Genomic DNA, 27,524 nt, shown 5'->3' with positions numbered 1-27,524 from the left:
ATGTGTGTTTATTTTGTATTTTTGTTACTTGTTTAAGATAATATCAGATTATTGACACAAGCATTACAAACAAGCGTAAACTTCTCATTGTCAATAAAAGATTTACAGACATGGCTGTATGTTTGCCTATAATTTTCTTTAATTAATTCGCTTTAAGGCATTTTGTGCTTATTATTTAATTAATAATCGACAAAAATTAATTGAGATAGATGAAATGTTAATTAAATTTAACAAAGAAGCTTGACTTCCATTAATAAAAATAAAAGTTTAAAATGGTATGATTAGAATTCCCTTGTAAACATACCACCATTTTTTTCCATTATCATATATAATTTTAATATATACTTAGAAATATTATAAAAAAGAATTACAAACGAAGATCTAAACTCACGTGATCTTGTACACTTGCTTTTGATTCATACACGTGTGCATTCTGTGAACTAGAACCGTTGATTATCTGCATAGATTTCAAATCTTGATGTCGACGACGATCATCGCTAGCAAAATATGGCAAGTGATGATTAACTTGAATCTGACGGTCTCCACTAAAACTACTTTTGTTATTATTTTGATGAACGGCTGAGATTTTCCATAGAGGTAGTTGACTTCCATTAATTAGTCTTTGTTGTTGGTTATGATGAGAAAAACCGTTGGTGGTGGTGGTGGTGGTAGTGGCCGCGGCGGTGGTTGTGGTGGTGTAATTCCAAGAAGGGTAAGTAGTGAGAGTGGGTGGCGACGACGCCGTTGAGGTTCCGAAACGGCCGTAATTGAGGAGGCCATAAAGGTGATGGGGGTGGTGGCCGTCGGTGATGGTGCTATTGTGCGCCATGGTGGATTGTAGATGCGCACGTTTAGCATGTTGACGTTCACGTTTATGTGCATTTTGATGACCTCCTAATGCTTGAGAAGTTGGGAAATTCCGGCAACAATAATGACACTCGAATTTACGACTATTATCGGAGTTGTTGTTATCGTTCTCTTTCACAAGGTCACTCACGTTAGCACCATCACTACCGCGGCCGCCACCACCACCACCACTACCGGCGACAGAGGCTGATGAATTTGAAGATTCTTGTTCAGAAGTGGTGGCATTTTTGTAATTATTGTTATGAGGATCTCCGGTGGCGAATTCGATGCCGAAAAGACGAATGCCCTTCTCCACTTTGACAGGCGGTGCAGGACGAACAAAGGGTAGTTGAGAGAAAGAGTCGACGTTCATGAAATCATGGGTTTTATCAGTGATCTTGTCCATGGAGGATTTTTGGGTGTTTAATTGAGAGTTTGTTGGAAATGAAGGAGAAAGGTGGAGGATGAAGTGTGGAGTGAAAGAACAGAAAGAGAAGTGTAGAGATGGGAGAAGAGAGAAGGGGAGAAATAGTGAAGGGAGAGAGAGAGTGAGATAGGACTAACTAAAGACATCTTCTTTTTAGGGTAGAGACTAGAGAGAGAGAAAGGGAGGAGAGGAAGTGTAGTGGGACCTCATAAGAGGAAATGGATGAAGAGAGTAGTCAATTTGAGATGACCTAATGAAGGGTAAGCCTGACAGAACAACCAAGTTATAGTGAGAGATAGAGAGTGAGAGAGAGAGAGAGAGAGCTTGTGGCTTCTCAAAATACCCACATGTTTATTCATTGCTTCTTCTCTCTTTTTTCTTTCCTTTCATTTATTTCGTGTAGAATTCTACATTCCCTAACACTTTGTTTAAGATATAGTCTAATCAGGGCGGAATCAGGATTTTAAATCAGCCAGGGCAAGCCTAAAATTACTAGAACGAAAAATAACTTGAATTATACAAGTAACAAGATGACAAAATTTACAACGTTCCTATCAGAATTTCAAAGAAACTTTGATCAAATTTTAGTCGTTAAAAGATATTTGATTCCGATCTGTTCATCTTTTTAACGGTCTAGATTCAGTCAAAATTTCAGAGAAAACCTACCAACTATCTAATTCATATGGTCTATGGTTTATCAATTGCCAAACCCAACTATTAGACTTTTGGTTTGATAATCTTGTAAATATGAATACAACATTTTAAGTTTTTGACCAAAAAAATGTTATAATGATTGTCATTTTCTCTTTTACTCCCAAACAATATGGTATAAAACCAAAGTTTTTCTTTTTAATTCCTTATACACCTTTGGGGTTGCATATGATAAGATAGACATGTACTGTTCAAACTTGTTTCTCTCTTTCATCTCTGCATTTGTACCTCTTATTGTATCCATCAGTCAAAACCAAAGTTTGTAAGTTGCAGGAGAAAGAAATGAGGAACTTCTAATTGGTGTGGGTCTCTCAACTTTCTCTCTCTACATTTTCTCTCTCATCAGGATATACACAAGTAGTTGATGCTTCTTCTTTATAGCTAGTTGGGTGTTCTTTTATATCTTCTGCCACTCATCCTGCAAAAATAAATGGTCCCCAAATTAGTAAACCCTAATTTTTACAACAAACATGAAATTCACCCTACTACTAGTTCTACTATTTCAAGTACAACTCTTGTCACACTAATTGACCTAATTTACCAGTAAAAGTTCATCCAAACTATACTTTTTAACTGCTCTAACTGTAATTCTAGAATCAGCAAGTAATCTATACCCTAACTTTGTACCTGCGGCCTACCTATTCCTATTTAAATTACATGTTAGTCCCTCATTTTTTTTCTTCCAAGTTTCTAGATACTTATAATACATCCCTTTCCAAATTCAGAATTGTTTAAGTAATTGATCAGGAATTAGGTTAACTTTCATGACACATAACATATTGATCAGGATTGAGTGTTAGATGTAATAAATTTTTGCTTTGATGTCTTGTCTTTATCACTAACTAATAGGATTATTATTATTATTATTATTTTAAATGGATGTCCAAAATTTTGAAAAGCACTAAATTATTTCAAAAATTTATGAGCTTTTAAAATATCATATTTTGATGCATTAGATATTTCTGAACAGTTAAAATGTTCGTACAAGACGTTTATTAAAATGTCCAATCAAAATATCATGATATTTCTGATTGCTTCATAATTTGTATTTAGTACTGCTTTTTAGTTCATCCAATAATTGTGGTATATATAACTTGTAACACGCATTATGAAAGTACATTCTACGAAAAAGAGTACTGGCCATACAAGTTAACTAAAACAAGATATGCAATTTAAAGAGAAAATATAGCTTCATTATTTCCATTACTAGGGCAAAAGTTATACCTACTACATTGTACTCGTTTGGTTTCAAAGTTTTTTTATTTCCACCAAAGTTTTTCCTTAAGGTAGCATGTTTTGTTCTACTTTCTACTCTTGAACAAATCTTACAGCTTTAAGGTCTTGTCCAATTTAACAAAAAGTGTATTTATTTCACACCATTCAAGAGAAAGTACTATAGAACCCTAACCATGGTTTATTGGCCACTTTTTTTCTCTCTCTCTCAACCCTACTTAATCAAACCACTTCTCCCAAATAAAAGATGTTAGAAAAACAGAAATGTAGTTATGTAGGAGGCTATGATATAATTCAATTCAAGTAGGATATATAGAATCTAGTTTAATATATAAAAAGACAATTAGGTAAGTATTGATCAAATATGTTGTTAATTAGGGTCCTTAATATATTATTGAATGGGACTTCTAATTTCCTCTTGCAACAAGGAGCAAAGGACTAGTTTTAATTAAGGTTTGATGTGTAAACGTATTGAATAGACAAATGAGAAAGGACACCCTTTTTTTGCATAAATAATCTTTGTCGATGAGTACAATATGGTTACAATGGGACCAACCCAAATTGAAAGAACCTCAGTTTGGTTTATATCAAAACAGTTCTGTAATAGTTTTGGTGAAACCATAGTTCAATAATCCAACAAGCTTGGTTACTTATTACACTAAATATCATTTATTATGGTTAGGACCATCTGCCCATTTATCAAGGCTCTTGTGATCCATGAAAAAAAAAACATTATTTTGATAAAACCACTCTTTATTTGTGTGGTACTTCCACTTGCTGGGTTGATGCAATCCTCTGAAAAAAAAAAATTGTACTAGGTCTAGTTACTCTTAGGGTACAAAGTGTGATTGTTTCAAGTTCACTATTTCTTTTTTGTTATCTTGTAATTCTTAGCAATTGAAAAATACAATCTCACCTTCTTTAAAAAAAAATACACCACCAAGTTTTGGTGAGAACTGATATTTTGATAAATACCTATAATTAATTAAATATTATCTTCTCTCTCATACGGAATCAGAGTCGCTAACTGTTGTTTCTCGAGACTATTAGTACTTATTTTGCAAGTCATACATTAATATAATTTTAGCACTAATTACTATATGATTTATTTTTTTGTTGCAAGCTATGTGATTTATTAGAGATTTGTGACAAAAGATTAGAGTAGGTAATAGTATCAATGGCATTAGTGAGTAAAAAAATGGAAGGGGATCTTCACCACGTACATATTTGTTCATAATGTGCTTGCACAAGTCAAACTGGTTGATTTTGCTAGTATTCGTGCAAGCCATGGGTCTGACTCAATCTGATCCATTAACCCGACTTAAAAAAAATAATGATTCTTTGCTTCAATTTTTTTGTTTCAATGTAGAATTGGTCGTTCATCATCTTAGTAACACTCAAGTAATGCTACTTGGCCCAACAAAAAGTGACTCGAATGCTCGAACAAAACAAAATGTTCACATAACTTCAGCATTACGTTGGTAATTTGTTTCTTCAAACCATTCGAGCTGCTTTTATCTATATCAAGCATTTTCCATAACATTTATTATAGTACGTAATTTGCATTAATCAGGCCAACCAATTAATAAACCAACTTGTGAAAGGTTATCTTTACCCTTCACAAGCCGGCCAGACCTAGCTCCATATGACATTTTACACGGGATCAATGGATGCTCTTCACATCACACAGTTGCATATCATCATCACTTGTCAAAATCATCTAGAGTTGGGAGTTTGGGACCAATGATTATTCATAATAGACCATGACACCATGTGTAGGGGTGGGAATCGGACCGGACGGGCAGTCCGCGGACAACTACTCTCTCGGTCCGGGCGGAACGGACACATGCTATCATTGACCGCTCGGACATTCGGACTAAACGGTCGGACTAAACGGAAATTACTTGGTGAAAAAGCCCGTCCATGACCGTTTTTATTGCCGGACATCGGTCGGACGGGACCGGGTATAAAGCCCAAAACAGAACAAAAATATCAATATATTAAAATTCTTCTTCAGTTTAAACTATTAAGATTTAACCTACTACTTACATTTAAATACAAATAAGCAATGAACAAGAAACTAGGATGTAAAATTCATAGAATCATCACTTGGTCGATATTTGTAAAGACTTGGACATATTATGTCGATACTTTGATTCGAAGTCTTGACTCGCCATTATCTATACAACTGTCACATCTAAAACAAAAGATAACACATTAAACTGTTTCATATCCATAATTCCACACACAAAACATAAAGTATAGCATCATCAAGATTCAAGTAGCATCAAGGAGCAGCATGAAGGAACAGCATTACAACACCACATCATCAGGCAACAAGTCGACAACAACAAAAAGCAACACTCCAGTAGGCAGTTGCAAGAGCAACACATCATCATTTGGTAAGAAATCCCATATACCATGTTGCGGACTCCAAATCAACCATCATAAACAGGACGCGACTCAACTTACCAAATATTGGCAAGGAATCATATCGCGTTACGAGGCTAATTCTAGAACCCACCATCACAAGTCTAAACTAGATTTCTATTTACCATCAGAATTTAATTCAACTAATCATCACAAACATTAATTACTTATCATCATTTGGTAAGAAATCCTATAGACCATGTTGCGGATTCCGAATCGACCATCATAAACAGAAGCGACTCAATTACCATATCGCGTTATGAGGTTAATTATAAAGCCCACCTTCACAAGTCTAAGCTAGATTTCATTTCACCATCAGAAATTAACAAACATCACATAATCATGCATCATACCATAAACTCATGCATCTGATTCATCCAAAAAGAAGAATAAACATAATGTGATACTTATAGAGATGCTTGTGATGTAAAAGATGAACCCAATAAAACTATAAGTACTTAAGTAAGAATGTGACACTGTGAGTTAGGATTTAAGAACTCAAGATGTGTATGTTGTTCTGCAAAAAAAAAATAGACAATTAGAAAGTCAGTAGAAGATACAAAAACTAAAGAAAAAAATGATACAACATAGAAAACAGAGGATTAGATAAAAACTAAAACAAATCGAAGATTAAGAGAAACAAAAAAAATAAAACAGACTTACATAGTGAGTCATTTGAAGTGTTGAAGATACTCCCCTGAAGATGAAGTTGAAGAATAGATTTAGCAAATAATCGAAGATGAAAATGAAAAAACGAAACAAAAGTACTAGGGTTAGAGAAGATACTTACAAATATTTCAAGTTCAAGGGGTTCGAAACCTCGAACAGAAAAAGATAATCAATCGACTAACAGTCGAGAACAAGATCTAGGGTTTTAGGAAATAGTTATTTAGTCGAGATTCGAGAACAAGAACAAAGATTCAGTCGATTAGAATGAAAATAATAACAAAAGAAGAGTAATATACTAAGAAGAATAATAAGATACTTACAGAGATTCAAAGATGAAAGGGGTCGAAATCTCGAAGAGAACAAGTCCGTGAAGATCTTCGACTAAGAGATTCGGTCGGTCAATTAGAATGAGATGTTTAGGCTTTAGGAACTGAAGATCTTCGAATGATTAGGGTTTAGGAACTGAAGAAGAAGAAGAGCTGAGGAGGAAACAAAAAGAGGCAGCAGAGAGAGAGAGGTTCGGTCGATTAGAATGGGTTATTTAGGTTAGAAGTTTCAATACTCATTTATATATGCTGACCTATTTATTAATCTAACGGTCTATATCAAAACCCTAGTTAATCTAAGGGACGAAACACATCCGGACAGGCGGACGGTCTTTCGGTCGGGCGGACGCGGGCGGACTGCCGGGTAAGGGTTGCTGCCCGCGTCCTTCCACTTAACTCTTCCCGGTCGGTCGGGTTTTGTCCGAGCCGGTTACCGGGCGTCCACGGACCCTGGCGGACCCGGGCGTCCGTGGGCGGATCCGGGCCTCGGACTAAAATCCCACCCCTAACCATGTGCATCCTGCCTAATTAAAGGGTGATGGCAAAATCTAATGGAACCCATTGTGATCTAAGGGTACATAATCCAATATCATGATGTCATTACAAAACATGATTGTGATTGTTGATGTGAAAATATCAAAATAAACATACATAGGAAAAGGGCACTCCTGTCTCACTAAGTATACATATATAGTTCATCCCATATTAATATTGTCTGCACAATTGGGTTTGAAAGGAAGGCTTACAAATTTAATATAACTAGCGAGGCCGAGACGTTAAAGTTGCAATTTGCACACGTCCTACTGGAGTATCTTATCTACGCCATCTCCTACCGCTATCAATTGGTTTGAGAGTGAAGGTTTAGTAACTTAATTATACGGTATCAGAGCGAGGTTGAGATGTGAAAGTCTTGATTTGCGCAGGTATTGACTCTACTTCACTGGGTCACCTAACAACAAGACTTGTGTTAGATACTTAGATTCAAAGAACTGCATACGTGAAGGTTGTTTGAGAATAAAGTGATAGTCTCACATCGCTCGCAAGAGTATCAGGAACCTAAGCTATAAGTGAACGCTCGAGTTTAGGAAGTGTCGAGGCCTCTTAAGAGGCAATATCGAAAACTGCTAAGGGCTAAGGCGTTACAAGTGGTATAAGAGTCGAGGATGGCTTTTCGCTGAAGGCGAGGGATTCTGATATATAGAAAGGTACAAGAGAAGAAAGAGCATATATAAAAAGGTGGTTGCAGTATGTGCATGTGACTTTGTGAATATGTCTTTATCATAAATTAGAATATATCCTTGCAATTACTACATTAAGTATACATATAGGTAGAGTAGCCTAGTAACTTAGTGAAATTAAGGGTTTATATATGCAGAGATTTGATGCATGGGGGGGTTCATCTTTTTAGCTGAAATGGAAATTTAATGATATTGAATTGAGAGAAAGAAGTCTCTGCAACAGAATAGTTGCTTTATTTGAGCATCCTTGACCTAATTTCTCTTGCATTTATTCTTATCCTCCTCAACTGTTAACATCTTTACTTACATAATTCTACCTTTTTCAACCTTGCACCATCCAAAGACAAGTCACCCTAGTCCTCATCTATCTCTCTCAAAAAAATGTAAGCATCTAGGGTTTGTGGTCCTTATACATACCCTGCAGAAAAAAGAAGAGAGAGAGAGAGACTCCATCTATTAAGGACCGAATATTGTCTATGATCTTGATGATGATGATTTGTGAGGTAGCTACTACTAGTAGTTCTAACAGTTAAATGTTTTTGGCTTTACCCACCACCAGATACAAAACAGTTCACTATCTTAAGAAACCCTAATGACGCCTTCACTCTGCATATCTAGTCTTTCTCCATAAGTTGGCCTGAAGGGGACCTCTATCTCTAAATCTGTATGTAGGAAGAGTTTTCTCAATTTTGGGGCCACGTACCCTACAGCCAATTATGTGTGTACTATAGAGCTTAAGAAATGGAAACCTAATTATGTTCTTTTGAGTAGAATAATCATTAAAAAGGATTTTTTTTTTGTTTTTTTTGTTTTTTTTTTTTTTTTGGAATCAATTTTTTTTTTGTTTAAATAGTGAAACTATGTTAAAATATTTAGATTAAAGACATCTAAGAAAACATTTGGGGAAAGAAAATATCAATTAGTTTCATTTTACTTTCCTATGCTGCCCAAGAAAGTAGACCGAACTCGGACCGCCCAATTATCGTAGCAAGAGAGATATTGGGCCAAATCAGACCATACATCTTGGATATTGGGCCTGATTTTTGCCTAAGTTCTCGATATTTCTCTCTCCTATTTTTTTTTCGTTTTTTATTCAACCTCTCCTTTTGTTTTCAAAGTGGGAGTAAAAATGAGAAACATGAATCCAAAAAAAAATTAAAAGAGAGAAATCCATGGCAACTTGCTAAGGGTATTTATAGAACCACACTGATGGAAAAAACCTAACTTCAAAAAGATCTAAAAGAATAATTTGACAAATATAAGGTCCAAATATAAAACTAGATAAATGGAGGACCCAACAATAAATTACCCTATATAATGTCAAAATGTTATGATGGGGATGTATATAGCTAGGTTTATTAAACTACTCATAAAGGGTAGTTAGATCTTGTTGTACATAAGATCCAATATGAAAAACAATACAATAATATTATATCATGTTGTCGGAAGTAGTAAAACTTAGGACCACAACCACAAAGGCATCTGGAATGTGAGAGATCTAACAAGGTTTAAAGGTGTCTAAAAGTAGACATGTTCCTTTCAAATGTTGCAGTATCAATGTAGCCATCATTATCCCATGGCCCATACATCCCATAGTCTTTCTCTATTTTGTTATATTTTGATTTTGATTTTTTAATCTAGTTTTCATTCGATTCTCAATATGTACATTCATACCATATTTGTTTCTTTAATTAATGACCACATTGAGCCAATACGGTTTGATACCATTCAGAACTTGAGTTATAATTGTGAGACTAGTACTTTTTTTTTCTTTTGTTTGTTGAAGAAGCGAGACCAGTACTTTTTTTTTTTGTTGAAAAAGCGAGACCAGTACTTTAGGATGTTAAAGTCATTTCAAATGGATTTGTTAAAGCTCTTGCTAAGAACAAAATTCAACAATACAACTAAATAAAGACAATATTAAAAAGCCATCAAGACTTGATCGCACTATGCAGGTAATATCAGAGCCAAAAAAGACTACCCTTTGCGGGGGAGATGTGATATATAGTTCCACAATGATATGAAAGCGCCCAAACTCCAGCTATGAGTGAGAGGGTAGTGCCATGGGATTGTGTTTTTTAGGATCTTGTGAGAGCTTGTACCAAGAACAATATCACGTACCATGTCGAGGATAGTATTGGTAGGTCATTTACAATTGTGGACACAAACATTAGTTAATAAGATAACTCTAACTACATGACATGACATCAGATTTGTCACGATTATATACGAATATATAGTTGCTAGTGTACAAAGCTAACAACATTTATATATCTTCACACTTAGGTGATGAAATAGCAACAACAATTGGATTTCACAATTATTTGAATCGTGAGGGAAAAAAAACCTAAAACTTACAATTTATACAATCACATCAGATGATTTACAATGTGTCATATATAATGGTAGAAAAATGTAAATTTGTACCTCTAGAAATTTTAATAGCTATTATAGTTTACCGTGAAACTTTGACATAACCTACTAACTAGTACGAAAAGACATTGTACTTCCTATCCATGAGTTTTACATTCATCAACTAACTGATTGGCTACAAATTAAAGGGCAAGACTTTCGTGGACATTTGAGACTCCGCGAAAGTCTGAGGCATTCAAATCCAGACATTTGAGAGTCCATGAAAGTCTGAAGCATTCAAATCCAGACATTTAAGAGTCCACGAAAGTCTGAGGCATTCAAATTCAGACATTTGAGAGTCTATGAAAGTTCGAGGCATTCGATTGTAGACAAAATATGTCCCAGACTTTGGTGAACTTTATAGTATGATGGATTTGTGAAGGATTTTGGACAAATTTGGAAGCCAAAATGTCTTTCAAAAAACAAGAGACATTTGAAGTCCATCATGTGATCAAACAACAATAATAATATTAAAATAATAAATGTCTACCAAATGTCCATCAATGTCCACAAATATTAACAGATGTCTACGAAAGTCGAAAAATATATTTTTGAAATGTTAGTATAAATATATTATTTCATGTGATTAAACAATAATAATAATACTAAAATAATAAATGTCTACCAAATGTCCATCAATGTCCACAAATATTCACAGATGTCTACGAAAGTCGAAAAATATATTTTTGAAAAGTTAGTATAAACATATTATTTCATGTGATTAAACAATAATAATATTAAAATAATAAAGGTCTACCAAATGTCCATCAATGTCCACAATATTTACAGATGTCTACGAAAGTCGAAAAATATATTTTTGAAATGTTAGTATAAATATATTATTTCATGTAATTAAAAAATAATAATAATATTAAAATAATAAATATCTACCAAATGTCCATCAATGTCCACAAATATTCACAGATGTCTACGAAAGTCGAAAACTATATTGAAATGTTAGTATAAATATATTATTATTATTTTTTAATAATAATGTCCCCAGGACATTTTGTCTATAGATCAAATGTCTTGAAATGTCTATAAAGACATTTTGTCTACAAACTCTCAATGTCTTGAAAATGCCTATGAACACATGTTGTCTATAATAAGTCATCCGAAATGTCTTGAAATGTCTACGGGACATTTTTTCTATGAAAGTCTGTGAAAGTCCCGCTCCACTACCCCCTAAATACAAAACTTATTGCCCTAAAAGAAACGGAAGTTAATTGAATAATTAATCCTAAGATTTATGCCCCAACAAAAAGTAGAGCTAACCCTAAAGAAAATGAAAGTTAATTGAACAATAAAGCCTCTGACTTACGCCGAACAAAAAATAGAGCTAAAATAGTTACTGGACTATATATAGTTACTTTATATCGGAAGCAAGACTTAATTATAGGGATTTATTCCAGGTGTAGGAATGACCGAATGAGAATATGAAGTTTAATATCAGAGGGAGGGCGGAACTAATGTGGACTAACCCATGCTATATAGCCTGAGTTGAGTCTTAACCGCACCAACATATTCACAGCTAAGGAAGTTAGCCCAGCCAGTAGAGGTTGAAACCTAACGCAAATCAAGTCAGGGGTTCGAGCTAGCAGATATGTGTGCTTCTAATATGTTTGCTTATCACAAAACCGCCACAAGCCATAGCTGCCACAATTCAAATTGGAAACGGCCTGTGCTTTGGAAACTTCCTCTCACATTTTCAGTTATGTTTTTTTGACAAAGAATAATTCTTTTTAGACCCAATGTATAACGAAATTCCGATTTTACCTTTTATTCGTATCCAACTGCCACTTTGGCACTCAATTGTGTCTAGACTTTGTTTTCGTCCCCCAATATTTTTTTGCACTTATTATGTTGTACCTTAATTTTATTGCTAATCTTATATTTCTTTTATCTCTCTTTCATTATATCATTTATCTTTTACTTCATCTTGCTATATTCTTCTTCGTCTTTTGTTCGTTTCCGTTAATTTTTGCGCTCATCAGGTGTGACTTTCTGTTGATTTTGTGAACTATTTAAACTTTTCTAATCAGAAAATTTACACAAATGCGAGAGTCATCGTCAAAAATGTATTGCTATCACTAGAAATTACCTTTAAATAACACTTTACATGTATTACACGTATCATAGGTAGAAATTTATGTACAAATAATCTTTTTTAGCTACGTTAAAACTTAACTCTGTGTAAGTTGAAATCCTGACTCCACCCCTTAATTAAAATATAAATCTTAATTCTTCTATATTATAAGGATACGTAGGCGTTCATGCTCATCATTTTAAACATGTTATAAATTAGGGTTATTTCCCTAATGGCCCCCTACTTTGTGACCAGCTTCCCGCCTGACCCCCTAAATTAGCAAAAATACCCATATGGCCCCCATTTTCCGTTATCTTTAACTTTCCGTTACTCTCTCTCCTCCATCTCATTTTCTCTCTCTGCCAAGTCACCTATCACGGCCACATCATCATCTTCTCTGGCATTTGTCGCCGGCCGACCAAATTTCCGGCCAGCGACCTTCAAATATTAAAAAAAAAAGTTTTTTTTTTATTTTCTCTCTCCTCTTTCTCTCTCTAGATTTTTTTTCCTCACCCTCTCTCTCTCTAAAACTCCGGCGAAGGGGTTTCCCTTCTCCGGAGCTAGGTCTGTTCAACGAACAGACCTAGATCTGTTCACGAACAGACCTTGCAAGGTCTGTTCGTGAGCAGAACATTAAGGGTTGTTCTGCTCACGAACAGACCTTGCAAGGTCTGTTCGTGAACAGAACAGATCTGTTCACGAACACGAACAGACCTAGCTCCGGCGAAGGGAAACCCCTTCGCCGGAGTTTTAGAGAGAGAGAGGGTGAGGAAAAAAAATCTAGAGAGAGAAATAGGAGAGAGAAAATAAAAAAAAAAAAATTTAATATTTGAAGGTCGCCGGCCGGCGACCAATGCCGGAGAAGATGATGATGTGGCCGTGATAGGTGACTTGGCAGAGAGAGAAAATGAGATGGAGGAGAGAGAGTAACGGACAGTTAAAGATAACGGAAGAAGGGGGCCATATAGGTATTTTTGCTAATTTAGGGGGTCAGACGGGAAGCTGGTCACAAAGTAGGGGGCCATTAGGGAAATAACCCTATAAATTAATTGTTCAAAATTAACCTTATTTAAAAGATTTCTTCTCAGCATTTGGATCTGAAAGGGTGGAACCTGATTGATTGGTATATGGATGATGATAACTGATAAGATTGAGCAAATGAGTGACAACAAAAGATTGAACAGTCATATACCAATGGCTTCTTGAGGTTGACATCAAAACCCTACCATCACTGCATTTAGAGAGTCAAAATCATGTATATGAATTGCTAACAAGGATGTTCACATGACTAATGTCCCTACCCATGACTTCAACTCATCTCTTATGGTCCTTACATATTTTTCTTTTTCTTAATGAATAAGAGGTGAAGAGGTAAAAGGAGTAGTTAGTTAATGCTGGTTTGTACCATAATATTAGTAGTAACTCAAAAGTGTACATGCTAGATGTTACTGTTCTAAATTAGTATATAATTTCAACAGTAATACAAGTACTTCTTCGGTGACTCCATTTTAATAAGACTGAATATTTTAGTATTTCTCACTCAGGAAAAAGACTAAAATACTCCTTATTTTATTCACCATGTAGGCAATGAGGTCATCGAGTGAGTCATAAAAGACGTACTTTTATCATTTTTGATATTTTTTTTCCTACAAATGTTTTCTTATTGGATCAATTACGTTTTGAATCATATTTGTGACCTACTAGTCGGTTTGGCCTCTATAAGTGTTCAAGACATTCTTTTTTCATTTTTCCGTTACTACCCTTGTGGTGTTTCTGTAAATATTTTTTTTATCCATATTGCCTCTATCTCTTTCTTGCACTTCCCTCTATAATTCCTCCCCTTCATCTTTCCCTCTCTCATCCTCATTTCTTTTCCTTCACCAGCTAAAGTTGCTGGCATAAGGTTTTAAATTTGTCCAAACAGTCAGAAGCACATGAAGAACATGCACGCTAGGTCTTTCCTACCGAAGTTTCCATTTGCTATTCGTCAACAATCAGGCGAGCTTCATCGAGTTGCTGATACATTGAGCCGTAGACTGACTTGTGACTATGAGCCAGGGACTTGATATTACGTATTAGAAATGCCCAGAAAATATCTTATTTGTAAAGCAGAAACATAGATGCACTCCTATGAATGTGGAAAATATACTGTATTAGTCAATTCGAATCGGAATTGTGAATTTAGTGTATAGATCTCAAACGACCAATTGACTAATTTTGAATGATCGAAAACGTACCGTATATTTATAGTTCATCCCAGCAAAAAATAACAACTTAGGTTAATGGAAAATTCTAATGAAAATTATTGGTAGGCAATCTAAATCAACCTTTATCATTCAAAACTTTAATCCAATCACAGGTAGTAAAATTCATTTTGCCCATGAAAAAACTCAAATACAAAACTCAAATACAATGAACACTACATATCTAGCTAGAATCTACTTTTTTTTGCACACTTTGGAAAATGAAGGACAAAACATTAATTTGTGCAGTTGTTATTATTAGTACTTTTGTAGTCCCACATCGAGGAAGAAAGGGAAATATGAGACAGAGATTATTAAAGAGTATGAGCACTTGGTGGGTCTCCTAGTGTCCTGCACTTTAGGTCATGGTACTTGTCTTTTTAACTAATGCTCTTTGGCATTAATAAGAAATTAAAGTAAAGGGTCCTCCTAACCAAATACATATTTCCCCATACTTGTCTTTTTCTTGCACTACTTAAAACCCTAAATCTCTCAATCAAACAACCTCTTGACTTCTCATTACCAATGGAAAAGTAGGACCCTTGATAGTTACTTATTAGCAAAAGACTCTGCAAAATCCAAAAGTAAATATACATATATATTAGTTAATGGGAAAGCAAAACAAGAAAAGAAAAAAAAAATCATATATGGCAAATGTCTTGTAGAATGATTTCTTTCTTTTCTTTTCTCATTTTAGGGTTTTCTATGTTTTGAGATTATTGTCAAAAGTATTACTGTTTTCTTTTTAAAGATAAAATATTGATAATTAGTATTTTTGTTTTGTTTTGGCTACTTGTCAAGTTTTAATTCATCTATCATCATCAAACTAGCTAGTTTTCTATTAGTTAGTTTGTTGATTTTGCTGCAGTTGGGATGCACATTTAATGACTACAAAACCCTTTTAGGCTATTTATTATGGTTTGTAAGCTAACCCTAATTCAACCTTTTTGATTTGTAAGTATAGTTTGCAAACAATAATTAACATGGTAATTCGTACACATAAGAAGTGGTTCTAAAATTTAATCATCTCTAAATTTTCTTTTTTTGTTTCTATTTAGACTTATAAAAGGAATTGTTTATTATTGTTACACTTTTTATTATATTTTTATTGAAATGACGTTTTCTTTTATATTATTGATTTCGTTTTCCAGACACATTTTTATTGTGCAAAGTTCAATAGGTTTGTGATATTTTTGTTTGGGAGAAACTTGCAATGGCATTTAGTGTGGTAAGATGCACTAAATTTTGTCAACTATTTAGGCCCAGGTTGAAATTCATACACGTATATAAGAGTGATTAAAGCGACACGAAAACTGAGTGGCATTTACATCTGATGGGTCGATAAGTCATGTCTAAAGTTATTTAACACTTTATTCAAGAGGGGACAATTATGTGATGTTTACTATCATCCATTTGGTACTGCTGGCCCATATTCTTTGTTATGTTCTTTTCAGTATTTTCTTTCCGAAGTCAACATGATTTTGGAGAAGACTAAGAACTTTATAATCAGTTGAGACCGAATCGTGATCTCCACACTGAAAAGAAAGAAGAAGAATTTGAGTTTGTATATCATAGTCGTGCATATGATTTGATCGCCCGAATGTCTTTAACGTGGCCCATGAGACGAGACTTCATAATCAAATAACGGACCGGTTCATCCAAAGTGACGTGTGCTTATAGAATTTTGCATTATGGGCGTTATGAAGAGAACTCTAGAAGTGCCGTTAACACAGCTCACAATAGTTAAGACGGCAGTTTATGTGTTCATTAGGAAAAAATATTTGTAATTATGGTGTGTCTATAGAATTTCACTTTATGGGCGCTTTGAATAGAACTCTAGAAGTGCTTTTAACACAGCTCACAATAGTTATAGAAGGCAGTTCCTTCTCTCATAAAAAAAATTCTACAAATCAAATGAATCACAGGCAATGCAATATTATAAAATCATACTTCAGTGAATTCAAACATTAAACTAAGTTTTTGAATCGTCTGACAAAAAAAATTTTTTTTGAATAAAACTTAGGAAAAAAGCAAACACTACTCAAAAGTATCTATAAATTTTTTTTCCACCCTTATCTTTATGGCCCCATGGGTGCCCTAGCCAACTGACCAAACACTACAGACGTTTGCTCTTGTAGCGAATATTGGATCATTCAGAATAGGATGAACATGATAGGTATGAAAAACACGATAACCGTCTAATTCATATTCTTACAAAAACAGATTTATAGTCCAACTAAACTATGAGCTAAAGCTCAACAACATTATTTATACCTCAATAACTCAAGTTCAATAAATCATAGAATCCACTTCTTCTGGGAATCGACCTAGGGTTCTCCCGAGCTTTAGAGTTTATGTCGGCATTATCCACCACTTGGGCTACCAAATGTTGAGAAGTGGTAAGTGTCTACAAAATGTCCCTAAAGAAGACCAACCTACCAAAATAGTCCCTAAAGATAACGAAGTAAGTTAGTCCATTTTATCTCGGTGCTCCCACATATTTTTATGGCTTTGGGAGACTGTTAGGTACGAGTTGTACGACCATCAGGAAGTTAAAACCAGTTGGGGCAAGCAAAAAAAATTACTAGTTGTTTGTTAGAAAGAAGAACAAATCAAGAAGAAGAATTTTCTCTCTTTTTTCTTTTCTTGGTTTCTCGATTGAATCTAAAACGCGTTAATGGTGTTAATTCCACAGGTATGTTTATTTTCTCTCTCTCTCTCTAGATTTTTAATCAAATCTTCCTCTACGTTTTACATTTTCATTTATGTTCGAAAGACATAAACCCTAATGTTCAATTCAAATTAGGGTTTCTTCTGTTGAACGAATGTGAAGTGAAATTAAGTTTTAGCTTTTAGGTTTCGGAGGAAATTTGATTGTGTGATAATAAAATTAGGTTCTATTTGGGATTAATACAGTGTGGTTTGACGATCTATCGAATTCTTAGGGTTACGATAGATTGACTTCTTAGTTTTGTTCATTTGTTGTGCTAGAACTTTTTTTGTAGTTTAATTGTATGATATCATTGATTGATGGGTATAACATCAAATTCTTCTATGCTGCCGGGAAAGTTTATTAAATGAATCTACCATTTCAGTAATCTTGAGATGAAAGAGAGGAACTCAACTTCCACACTGAAGCGCATTTTGGTAACTTGTTCATCTCAGGTCAGTCAATGAGCTTCTCAACTACTTGAAGTTAAAACCTACATCCTGTGGTTAGGACATTATTGTACTATATTTTATCTCAGTTATGTTTGATATCCCCATTAATTGTTTTTATCAATGAAAAGAGCTGAGATTCGGTGGCAGAAATGAACAATTTAATCTAATGTCTATGTAGTGTTTCAGTTTTTAATCGTATTCTGTTTTTCCAGGCAAAAGCGTATGGTAGCTGTGTTGCGGAAAAGGTTCCAGAAGTTGAACAGAATATGTGTTCGAAGGAATTTCTCGCACTAAAAACATGCATGCAGAGTGTGGTATAATTTGATATAGACCATCCTAAGATCATTTAATCGTCTATTCTACCAGTAGGTAGTTGTTAATGTTTTCTCTACCACTTGACAGCTCAGAGGAAAGGTCTAAAGTTCAAATTTACTGTAGATTACAATTCAAGTCTGTTTATGAAGGTCATTGACAATATTATCGCAAGCACAAATTCTTTATATGTCTATTCATAAGTAGTCTGTTTTATGTATTTTGTAATTGTTCTAGTTTGTTGCAGAAAGTGAGGTTGGAGTTTTGCTACAATAAGTATTGCATTGTTAATTTGAATACACGAAGTCTATAAAATGTTCGGTAAGTCATCAAAGGTGCAGCCTAGTGTGTCTTTAAGTGGATCTGGTGCTCTGTCACATGTTTATATTCAACACCCACCATTAAGATGTCAAATTTCTGGATCCAGAGGTATATACTATGATGATGCAAATAAATTACTACTGTTGCCAACAACTAACCAGGTATTGCGTTTCACTAATATCCATGATGTTTATATTGTGATTATGTCACTTATAACTGAACAAGCTTGAGGGCCCCAATCAACAGGTATATTCATGGAAAACCAGTTCACCTACTTTAGAAAACACTCCTACCTCTGATTCAATAGATGAAGGTCCTATATTTTCTATCCGGTATTCTTTAGATGGAAAGGTTATAGCAATTCAAAGATCAAATCAAGAGATTCAGTTTAGGGATAGAGAAACGGGGGAGGCATTTGTTCAAAGATGTAAGCTGGAAACCGAGAGCATATTGGGGTTTATTTGGACTGACTGCCCAATCTGTGATGTGATAATTATAAAGACTAGGTACGTTTTCAAACTTTTGAGATCTTGACACTAGTGAATCTAGTATAAAATGAATTTATTTGAAATTGTTTATATGTGTAATATGAGACGCACATCACAGACTTGAGGTGCACTGTTGTCAGGTGTATGTGTCACATGTCAAATTCGAAAACCTTGCCTGTTCATTTTTATACATATGTGTTTGAGGACCCACCTTGTTCATCTACATTTACACCTCAATTCTTTTTTGTAAGTTCTAGTTTAATCGGCTACTCTCAAACTTGAGTTTTGGTTTTGAGATCACTAGTCAATACATTATCACTTTGAATTGTTCTAGATCGAATTTCTTTAAATTATTTATCATTCCTTGAATCATCATTAAAAAAAATCAAATTGTAGGCTCAAATCACAATCAGTAAAGATATATTGAGTAAAATATAATGTATATAGATAGTATTATGTAATCTTTATTGGAGTCAAATCTTGGGATTCTACAAGAGTCTTAGGATTCATCACACGATTTAGTCAGACATTGTAGTATTATTATTTTTTGAAATCTTTGAATTAATATTGAGGAATAAGAAAAGAGATTACACGGGAAGAAAGAGAGGAAAGGAACAAAAAAAAGGGGAGCTACATAAAATACATCTAAATTAAAACACCCCACCACTTCGATACAAAATCGAGATAAGTATACGCTCTAGCCCAACCTATGTTCCTACTCCAAGAGAAAGAACACCAATAACGTCTTCCACCTCCACCCTAACCGACGCACAAGAATCCTTGAAAATGCCATCATTCCTCGCTTTCCATATAGACCAACAGATAGCAAAAGGGACCAGGTTCCAAAGGACTTGTTTAACTTTCTTCACTGGGATCTGCCCCCACTGCTCAAGGAGATGGGAAATGGAAAAATGGAGACATCCTTGATACTCTCGAGAGAGGAGGAAGAAAGACCAAAGCATTGAAGCTTCTTCACAGTGCAAAAACACATGACTGATAGATTCCTCGCTTTTCTTGCATCTAATACATCTATTCGGAATCAGCATCCCTCGCTTTTGGAGAATGTCCACCGTTGGAAGCTTACCCAAAACTGCTGCCCAAACTATGAAACTTGCCCTAGGAGGCTAGGAGGGATGAAATTGTAGTATTATCCATACGTGGGATTAAATTTTGAATTTGTATTGAATTGTGCAAGATAAGATTTGAATCTTAAAATTCAAATTACGTATCTTAAGCTTTCGGCATCAATGGTGGATCCCAGTGCGATTAAAGTGAAAGAGGCATCTGTATTATTTTTCTGTTTCTATTTGATGAATTCAGCAGCTTGTTTATAGGTATCCAGTGCACTTTTTCTCCTCAGCATCAGGAAATTGTCATATGCCACACCACCAGTTTTGACACGATATGAACTTTCTCCTTACGCAAATAAATACATCATCATAGAGATTCTTTTTAGGACTATAATGCGACATCAATTTAGTGACATTACTAGGTAAAAGACAAAGTTAAAAAGACCTTCAGATAGCATTCTTTCAGATCCTGTTTACTTTAATATCAGCGGAGAACAACATAGTAAATTGACTAACTTCATTATTCGTAACAGTTGCCTACTTGACCTATGAAATTCTATTGCCATTGGTATTATATATGCTGAATTAAGTCAAGCTTTTATTGCATTGACATTAAGTTCAATCACAGTGGACTGGATCTATTCTCGTATGAACCTCGGTCGAAGGCATTGAATTTGGTTGAGACAAAGAAATTAAATGTCAGCTGGTATGTTTATACACATGAAAGTCGGATGCTGCTTCTCGCTTCTGGGATGCAATGCAAAACCTTTTCGGCATTTCAGGTATTGCGGTACACATTCTTTTAAGTTTCACTTTTGTAGCGTTTGATGTTCGTTGAAACTAAATCGTTATTATGCTTTTCATATATGTATACACATGTAAGTGTATGTATATATAAATGTAAATAATGTAAATGTATATGAATGTACACACACCTATTTTCCTGCCATAATTTATCTGTGGTCCAAATTTTTTGTATATGGATATTGGTTATTGCTTCTATTTTACACCCATGATTTATTCAAGTATTTCTGTCAATATGAAAAATTCATAGAACTATACGTGTCCGCATTTCACCATTGATTGTAAAAATTGTAGTATTTTCCTTGTTCCCGATGGTTGCTAGTTTTGACTTTGAAGATATCTCATCATATGCAGTTACTAGCTGTCTAGCTCTATCCATGCTGACGTTATTCTTTGAGGTTTCAAAATTATTCACACATCACAATGCTGAAATGCTAGTTATATACTTCACTTCTGTTTGATTTGTATTTGACTTGAAGCAATGATTATATTTATTCTCACTAAAGGTTTAAATTCATCGAGATTTTAAATGAAGCCTTTGATTAGAAAGTGGTTGGGATTAACGTTCTGCCGCATCAGGTTGGTCAAACTACAAGAGTACAAGTGAGACAAGTACAATAAACATTTCGAACATTTCTTGTTGTCTATGTATAGTCCTTCCTCTCTTTTTCGTTATATTAATTCAAATTCTTCAAAAAAAAAAAAAAAATAAACATTTCGAACATAATATGCAAAGATTGTTAGGGGTAAAAAAACAAAGCAAGGGGAGTCCAAAGTCGTTTGCCCACGCCAAGGCAGGGAGGTGTGGAGTGCCCACATTAGATATACATATATGCAGTTACATAATTTATTACAGCTATCGGATATAAATTAGACAAGAGAAATTAGTCCACTAAGTCAACGAATAAATGGTAGATTAGAATATAATAAAATATAGTTACTGAAATGTGAACACCAAATATCAGTATAGTCCTTCGGCAAGTCCAATATGCTGGCGGTGAGGTACTGAACATATAAATACTGAGATTTTTTGAGCCATGGTTCCCATTTGGCAACATAGGATGATAGGAATATGCCCACCTATGCTCTTTCACTGGTTTAAGTGCGTCCTATTTCTTGTTTCAGTTTTCATCCGCAGGAATCATCCGCTTGCCTCGGTTCGAGATGGTAATGGCTAAATCTGAGGCGAACCAAAAGCCTGTTCTAGCTGCAGAAGATCTGCATCTCGTTACTATGTAGGTTTTCCTTGTTGAGCTTATTTAGTGGGTATAGCTCCCAGTTTCATAAGTTTACATCCATGTGCTCTTTACTACACAATGTGTTAGAATACGTTTAAATGCCGCAAAGCGGTTTGCTCTCACAAGTCGAGGTGGTGCTCTAGGCGTACACCTTGATGTATAAAAGGTATTAACTATTTTTTTGCAAGGAAAAAATATAAATAAGCTTAAAACATAATTTCACTTTTTCTACTTTATTAACATAATGTAGAACCCCAAGTGTTTGATAAAAAAATACTAATATTTTGTGTGGCCCAACAACTCAAAGATTATAGGTGACTTCAGATACAGACGTTTTATCTCTAATTCAAATACGTACGCCTCAAGGCATCATGTGACCACCTCGCCTCGAGTTGTACGCCTTGAAAGTTTTCTAAGCATTCTTACTCTGTGGACCAAGTCTAACGTTTAAAACTAATTTTTTAATTCTCATGTTTGTCAATATCCACAGCTACGGAAGAATATATTGTCTGCAAGTTGATAAGGTCGCAATGGTGCTTCATTTTTATAGGTTTTATCGTGATGCTGTTGTGCAACAGGTACATTCTTGCCCACTTTTGAAACTGGGATATTGTCCACAATTATTAATTTTCCTCGCCTTGCCGTATTTTTGTTAGGGTTCTTTCCCGGTTTATTCAAGCAAGGTTGCTGTCAGCACGGTCGATAATGTAATTCTCGTTCATCAAGTGGATGCTAAAGTTGTTATACTATACGACATATTTGCAGAATCCCATGCACCAATATCTGCACCCCTTCCTCTTCTATTAAGGGGTTTTCCCAGGGCTAATGTTTCTTCATCCAGACTTAGTGGCACAGATGAAACTCATGTAGAGACAAATGAAATGAATGATTACGAAGGAATCATCTATGGGGATGGTTGGACTTTTCTAGTTCCTGACATTATTTGTGATGCTGTTCATGGTACTTTATGGAGGATCCATTTAGATCTGGAGGTAATATTAGTAGGTTAATCACCCAAAAGTTCCCAAAGTTTTTTTTTTTTTAATTCTGGGTGTGATTTCCTCTTCTCTGCCTTTATGAAATATAACTCATTTCTTCAGGCTATTGCTGCCAGTAGCTCAGAAGTGTCTTCAGTTCTAGAATTCTTGCAGCGTCGCAAGTTGGAATCTAGTAAGGTACCATTAAGCATTATATAGTTATACAGTTCAACTTATATGAAATCATGTAGATGCCTAGCCCAGAGGTTCTTTATCACGTAACTTGGTACTGATCAGAAGGACTTCATTTTTTACTTCAGGCTAAGCAGTTGTCAATATCAATAACGCGTACTTCAATTCTCGAAAGACAGCCTTTATCCGTGGTTTCTAGGGCAATAGACACTCTCGTGGCATCGTACTTGCACTCACTGAAAAGTGCAAACTCTGTTCCTAAAAGACCAGTGGGAGGAGAGAAATCTTCTGATCCTGGAAACGAGCATTTTGGTGACTCTAGAACTCGCGCTGATGTGCCAACCAGTAGTTCAGAAACACAAAAAGGGTCCCTTAAGCATGAATCTGGTCTAGAAAACGCATCCAAACAATCCATTATATCTGGCGTGGAGAATGAATTGGCTGATGCTACTACAGGGTCCACAGTGAATAGAACATCAATATCTTCTGATACCGAGGAGAACGTACACATGCCAGTACCCAGAACCAGTTCGGCAGAGCTTCTTGAAAAGAATCATACAAATTTCGAAATTTCAGTTGCTGAGATTGATCAGTCATTTTTACAGACACAAGGGCCTGAAACAGGTAGCAGTTCATCTCATTCAGATTTTAGGCAGCAGCCAGAGACTCAAGTTGCTTCTGCAGCCATTTCACCTGATGAAATGTACAAACACATATTTGCTCCCGTTGATGAAGAGATGCCAGGCGACCCTGCTTACTTGGTCGCTGTCATTGTTGAGTATCTACGCAGGTACTAGCTTTTTTCTCACTCTACCCATTCCCATCTTCTGTTATCCTTTCTTCCAAAAAATAACTTATGAGTTCTAATGTATAGGAAGGTCTACTTAAGGTACTTGCATGTAATATAAGTTCCATTATTTCCTGTTTAGAACTAGAATTTTTCCACTTTTGTATGAAATCTGAATTATTTGATATTTCTATTGACTGCAGTGCTGCTTCAGAAAAACTCAAAGTACATCCAAGTCTCAATGTGATGACAGTACAGTTGCTAGCCCGTAGTGAACGCTTTGCAGAGCTTTGGCTGTTCGTCCTAAACAAGGTTGGTTTACATAAACAAGCTCCCACTGTCATCATCCTTCATGCTATTTAATTGTCAATTTCTTTGGAATGATTTGTGTCTTATGTAATGATCTTAAGGATTTAGCCATTTGGTTGCAAATATGATCTTATGAATAACAAACTATGCAAGATATAAAGATAGATTATTTAAAAAAACAAGAGGTACTCTTTTTTGATCTTTTGTTGTGCCTCTCGAGACCTTCTCATCCCATCTTTAAGTTAATGGCAAATGTTGAGGGTCTTTACATTCCTTGGGAGATAAATTTGATTATCCATTGTCCAATATTAGGATTATTAGTGTCATGCCTTTAGATTCTTTCACTTGGCACTCAAGTCGTCTTTGGTAATTGGGCGCTTGGTCTTAATTGCGGAGCTTGGATCACCCTGGAAGTAGGATTAGTTGGTTCGAGGAAGTCTATGTGTTAGACATCATGGACATGGTGCTACAAAGCAAAAAATAAAAATAAGAAAGCAAACAAGAGAGCTGGTTGCAATGTTGGGCCTAATCCAATTTTAACTTTGACTTGTACCATGACCAAGCTCTTGGTCAAACCAAGATATATAATGTGATAGAAATTGCAAGTTATAATCATGTGTCTTCACTTTGACTTTCCTGGAGCTTTATAAAGAAGGCAATAGTTTAAATCTGTTTTGCTTCATGCAGATAGTTGAGCCCTCAAAGGATGTGGCGTTACAACTCATAGAGTCTGGACGTCAGAATTTCCAGACAAGGAAGTTAGGCATAGATATGCTGAGGCAGCTCTCTTTTCACCATGACTATGTTCTGCTTTTGGTTCAAGATGGCTATTATCTTGAGGCTCTTCGATATGCACGGAAGAATCAGGTAGTTCCTCGAGCAGTTATCCTTTTAGTTTGTGCATATTACATCTTGATTTGCAATCTAAAATTACAAAGGTTTTTTAGATTTATCCGATTGTCAAAACAAAACTTGTGCTGAACTAGCTCACTTTGATTGTTATATGTCCATTAAACTTGGAATTTGGAACCCACACAACAGTTAATAGGAATATTGGTGCATTTGCAGGTAAACACTATTCGACCCTCGTTATTCCTTGAAGCAGCATCAAATTCTGATAACTCACAGAATCTAGCAGCAGTACTAAGGTTCTTCTCAGATTTCATTCCCGGTTTCAAGAACACATCAGATTATAGTACCTATATCCATGTTCTGAATGGGATGAACGCAACCACAGTGGTTGCTTAATACACAGGCACATGTAGATTAGCAAGTTATGGAAAGTTATGAGCCTCAGAATCCTAAAACCCCTTCTTTTTTGTGCTTAGACTGCAAAAGGGAACGGGTTTTCAGTCATATAGACAGCTTGCTTTTTTACTCCATCGATCTATATGGCAGTGATAAATTTTCTTTTAATGTTACTTGAGTTTTGAATTATAAGAACCGGCAATGTCGGTATGATGTTTTTTATAGTGAGAATTGGGAATAGATATTACTTGTGTTCATTTTTTTATATCATGAACAATACTGATACATTAATATATCCTATGAGCTATTATAAATCTTCTCACCAGAATGGGACATGTAAACTTTATATATAGGGCTTAGGGAGTTAGGCCTGGTTTTTATCCTAAGCCAATTTTTCCTATATGTACATCTTTCTCTCTCGGCCGAGTTTGCGTTGTTTGTGGAGGTGCCTACAATGAAGATAGAATCAATCACTGCTATCAAAATGCCTAGGGTTTTTTTTTTATAGTCAAAGTCATATTGATTTTGGGTACCTCCATGCTGTCATATGATAATAAAATTCATTATCTTCAAGTTAGTCGGCTTTAGTGTTTTCATGTATTGATCGCATAGCAATCTATGTTTTCAAATCAAGTTTAAAAACCATAAAAGCTGTACTTGCTCAATTTTATATAATACAAGGTATAACCTTCCGCACGACATGGATGATTTCTTTAGGAATTAAAATTTGAATCGCTGAAATAAGAAAAGTATTTTCAATTTTTCTTATTATTCATATATTGTATGTCGTCGAGAATAAACATTTTTTTATCTTATTTATGTTAAAATGTGAACCCGTATGCCTACATTATCTAGGCCGCGGCTTTGGGGAATAAAGAAAATTCTCCGGGGAATAAAGATTTTTCTCAAAACTAGTCAAATAAGATTGACTTTTTATGTTTCTTTTTATTGCTAAGGGGCTTCTAATTTTAGAAGATGCTATAAAAAAGGCTCCTCCATCTCATCACCTCTCTCTGCCACCTAACCTTCTCGCCACCTCATCATCATCTTCTCTGGGAAGGTCGCCGGCCGGCCAATTTTCCGGCCGACGACCTTCAAACATAAAAAAAAAAAAAAATATCTCTTTCTCTCTCTATTTTTTTTTTTTTCAAAATCACTCTTCTCTCTCTCTAGATCTGGTGACCAGATCTAGATGGTCTGTGAACAGACCTTGTTGAAGGTCTGTTCACAGACCATTAAAGGTCTGCAAACAGACCTTCAACAAGGTCTGTTCGCAGACCTTTAATGGCCTGCGAACAGACCTTGTTGAAGGTCTGTTTGCAGACCTTTAATGGTCTGTGAACAGACCATCTAGATCTGGTTTGGTGAACCAGATCTGGTTCACCAGATCTAGAGAGAGAGAGAGAAGAGTGATTTTAAAAAAAAAAATTTAGAGAGAGAAAGAGGAGAGAGGAAAATAATAATTTTTTTTTTTTTTTTTATGTTTGAAGGTCGCCGGCCGGAAAATTGGCCGGTCGGCGACCTTCCCGGAGAAGATGATGATGAGGTGGCGAGAAGGTTAGGTGGCAGAGAGAGGTGATGAGATAGAGGAGAACTTTCAAAAAAATGTATTTTGTATTCCCCATAAAAATTTATTCCCCGGAGAATTTTAAAAAAAATCTGGATTCCCTCGAGAATTTATTCCCCGGAGAATTTTCTTTATTCCCCAATGCCGCGGCCATTATCTATTATATAAGTTCAAAATTATTAATGATTTTGATATCGATCAAAAGACGAGGAAAATAACTATAGATAGAATAAAGAGATCAAGAGAAAAAAAAAAGTTACATATTGAAACCAGTATCACACATAAAGTAACCATATAATTAGTATGCATCTCCGATGCAAAGGCCTTTGTGAAGAATTTTACGTTTTTTAACATCTGAAATGAGATCCCAACCCAACATCTGAAATAATTCAAATGACGTGTATACCCCTGTAAGGGGAATGGGCTAA

At 35.2% G+C, this 27,524-nt stretch overlaps 2 protein-coding genes across 13 annotated transcripts; one reads left to right on the top strand and one right to left on the bottom strand.

The window, feature by feature from the left end:
• Positions 1 to 226: 226 nt before the first annotated feature.
• LOC147545756 (zinc finger protein GIS2-like) lies at positions 227 to 1,552 on the bottom strand. Its single transcript, XM_086635033.1, has one exon. It carries the CDS (start codon positions 1,250 to 1,252, stop codon positions 368 to 370), a length of 885 nt encoding a protein of 294 aa, XP_086491159.1. The 5' UTR covers positions 1,253 to 1,552; the 3' UTR covers positions 227 to 367.
• Positions 1,553 to 17,208: 15,656 nt separating this feature from the next.
• On the top strand, positions 17,209 to 25,843 carry LOC147545755 (C18orf8). 12 transcript variants are annotated; one of them, XM_086638072.1, is made up of 16 exons: positions 17,209 to 17,316; positions 17,717 to 17,786; positions 17,996 to 18,097; positions 18,186 to 18,247; positions 18,343 to 18,416; positions 18,523 to 18,577; positions 18,760 to 18,922; positions 20,603 to 20,756; positions 21,904 to 22,013; positions 22,507 to 22,594; positions 22,673 to 23,008; positions 23,117 to 23,191; positions 23,314 to 23,975; positions 24,176 to 24,284; positions 24,969 to 25,148; positions 25,350 to 25,843. In XM_086638072.1, exons 8-16 carry the CDS (start codon positions 20,706 to 20,708, stop codon positions 25,527 to 25,529), a joined length of 1,791 nt encoding a protein of 596 aa, XP_086494198.1. In that variant the 5' UTR covers positions 17,209 to 17,316; positions 17,717 to 17,786; positions 17,996 to 18,097; positions 18,186 to 18,247; positions 18,343 to 18,416; positions 18,523 to 18,577; positions 18,760 to 18,922; positions 20,603 to 20,705; the 3' UTR covers positions 25,530 to 25,843. The 12 variants fall into 12 exon arrangements, with proteins under 12 accessions (XP_086494198.1, XP_086494195.1, XP_086494199.1 ...); XM_086638069.1 differs by having other exon boundaries at positions 18,663 to 18,922; XM_086638073.1 differs by having other exon boundaries at positions 18,333 to 18,416.
• The last annotated feature ends 1,681 nt before the right edge of the window (positions 25,844 to 27,524 follow it).

This window comes from Eschscholzia californica, unplaced genomic scaffold, assembly GCF_041429995.1.
Source record: "Eschscholzia californica isolate CP2 unplaced genomic scaffold, dmEscCali1.0.p SCAF_4, whole genome shotgun sequence".
In the NCBI taxonomy this organism is placed as follows: Eukaryota; Viridiplantae; Streptophyta; class Magnoliopsida; order Ranunculales; family Papaveraceae; genus Eschscholzia; species Eschscholzia californica.
The sequence above is the reverse complement of the archived record's forward strand: the minus strand, read 5'-3'. Positions and strand labels throughout refer to the sequence as shown.

What these genes read in the sequence shown, in the direction of transcription:
- LOC147545756 (XM_086635033.1), bottom strand. Translation starts at nt 1,252, where the DNA reads ATGGACAAGATCACTGATAAAACCCATGATTTCATGAACGTCGACTCT.
- LOC147545755 (XM_086638068.1), top strand. Translation starts at nt 18,410, where the DNA reads ATGTTCGGTAAGTCATCAAAGGTGCAGCCTAGTGTGTCTTTAAGTGGA. An exon ending in GCAAGTTGGAATCTAGTAAG is followed by an intron (nt 23,192 to 23,313) that starts GTACCATTAAGC and finishes TTTTTACTTCAG; the next exon opens with GCTAAGCAGTTGTCAATATC. An exon ending in GGCTGTTCGTCCTAAACAAG is followed by an intron (nt 24,285 to 24,968) that starts GTTGGTTTACAT and finishes TGCTTCATGCAG; the next exon opens with ATAGTTGAGCCCTCAAAGGA.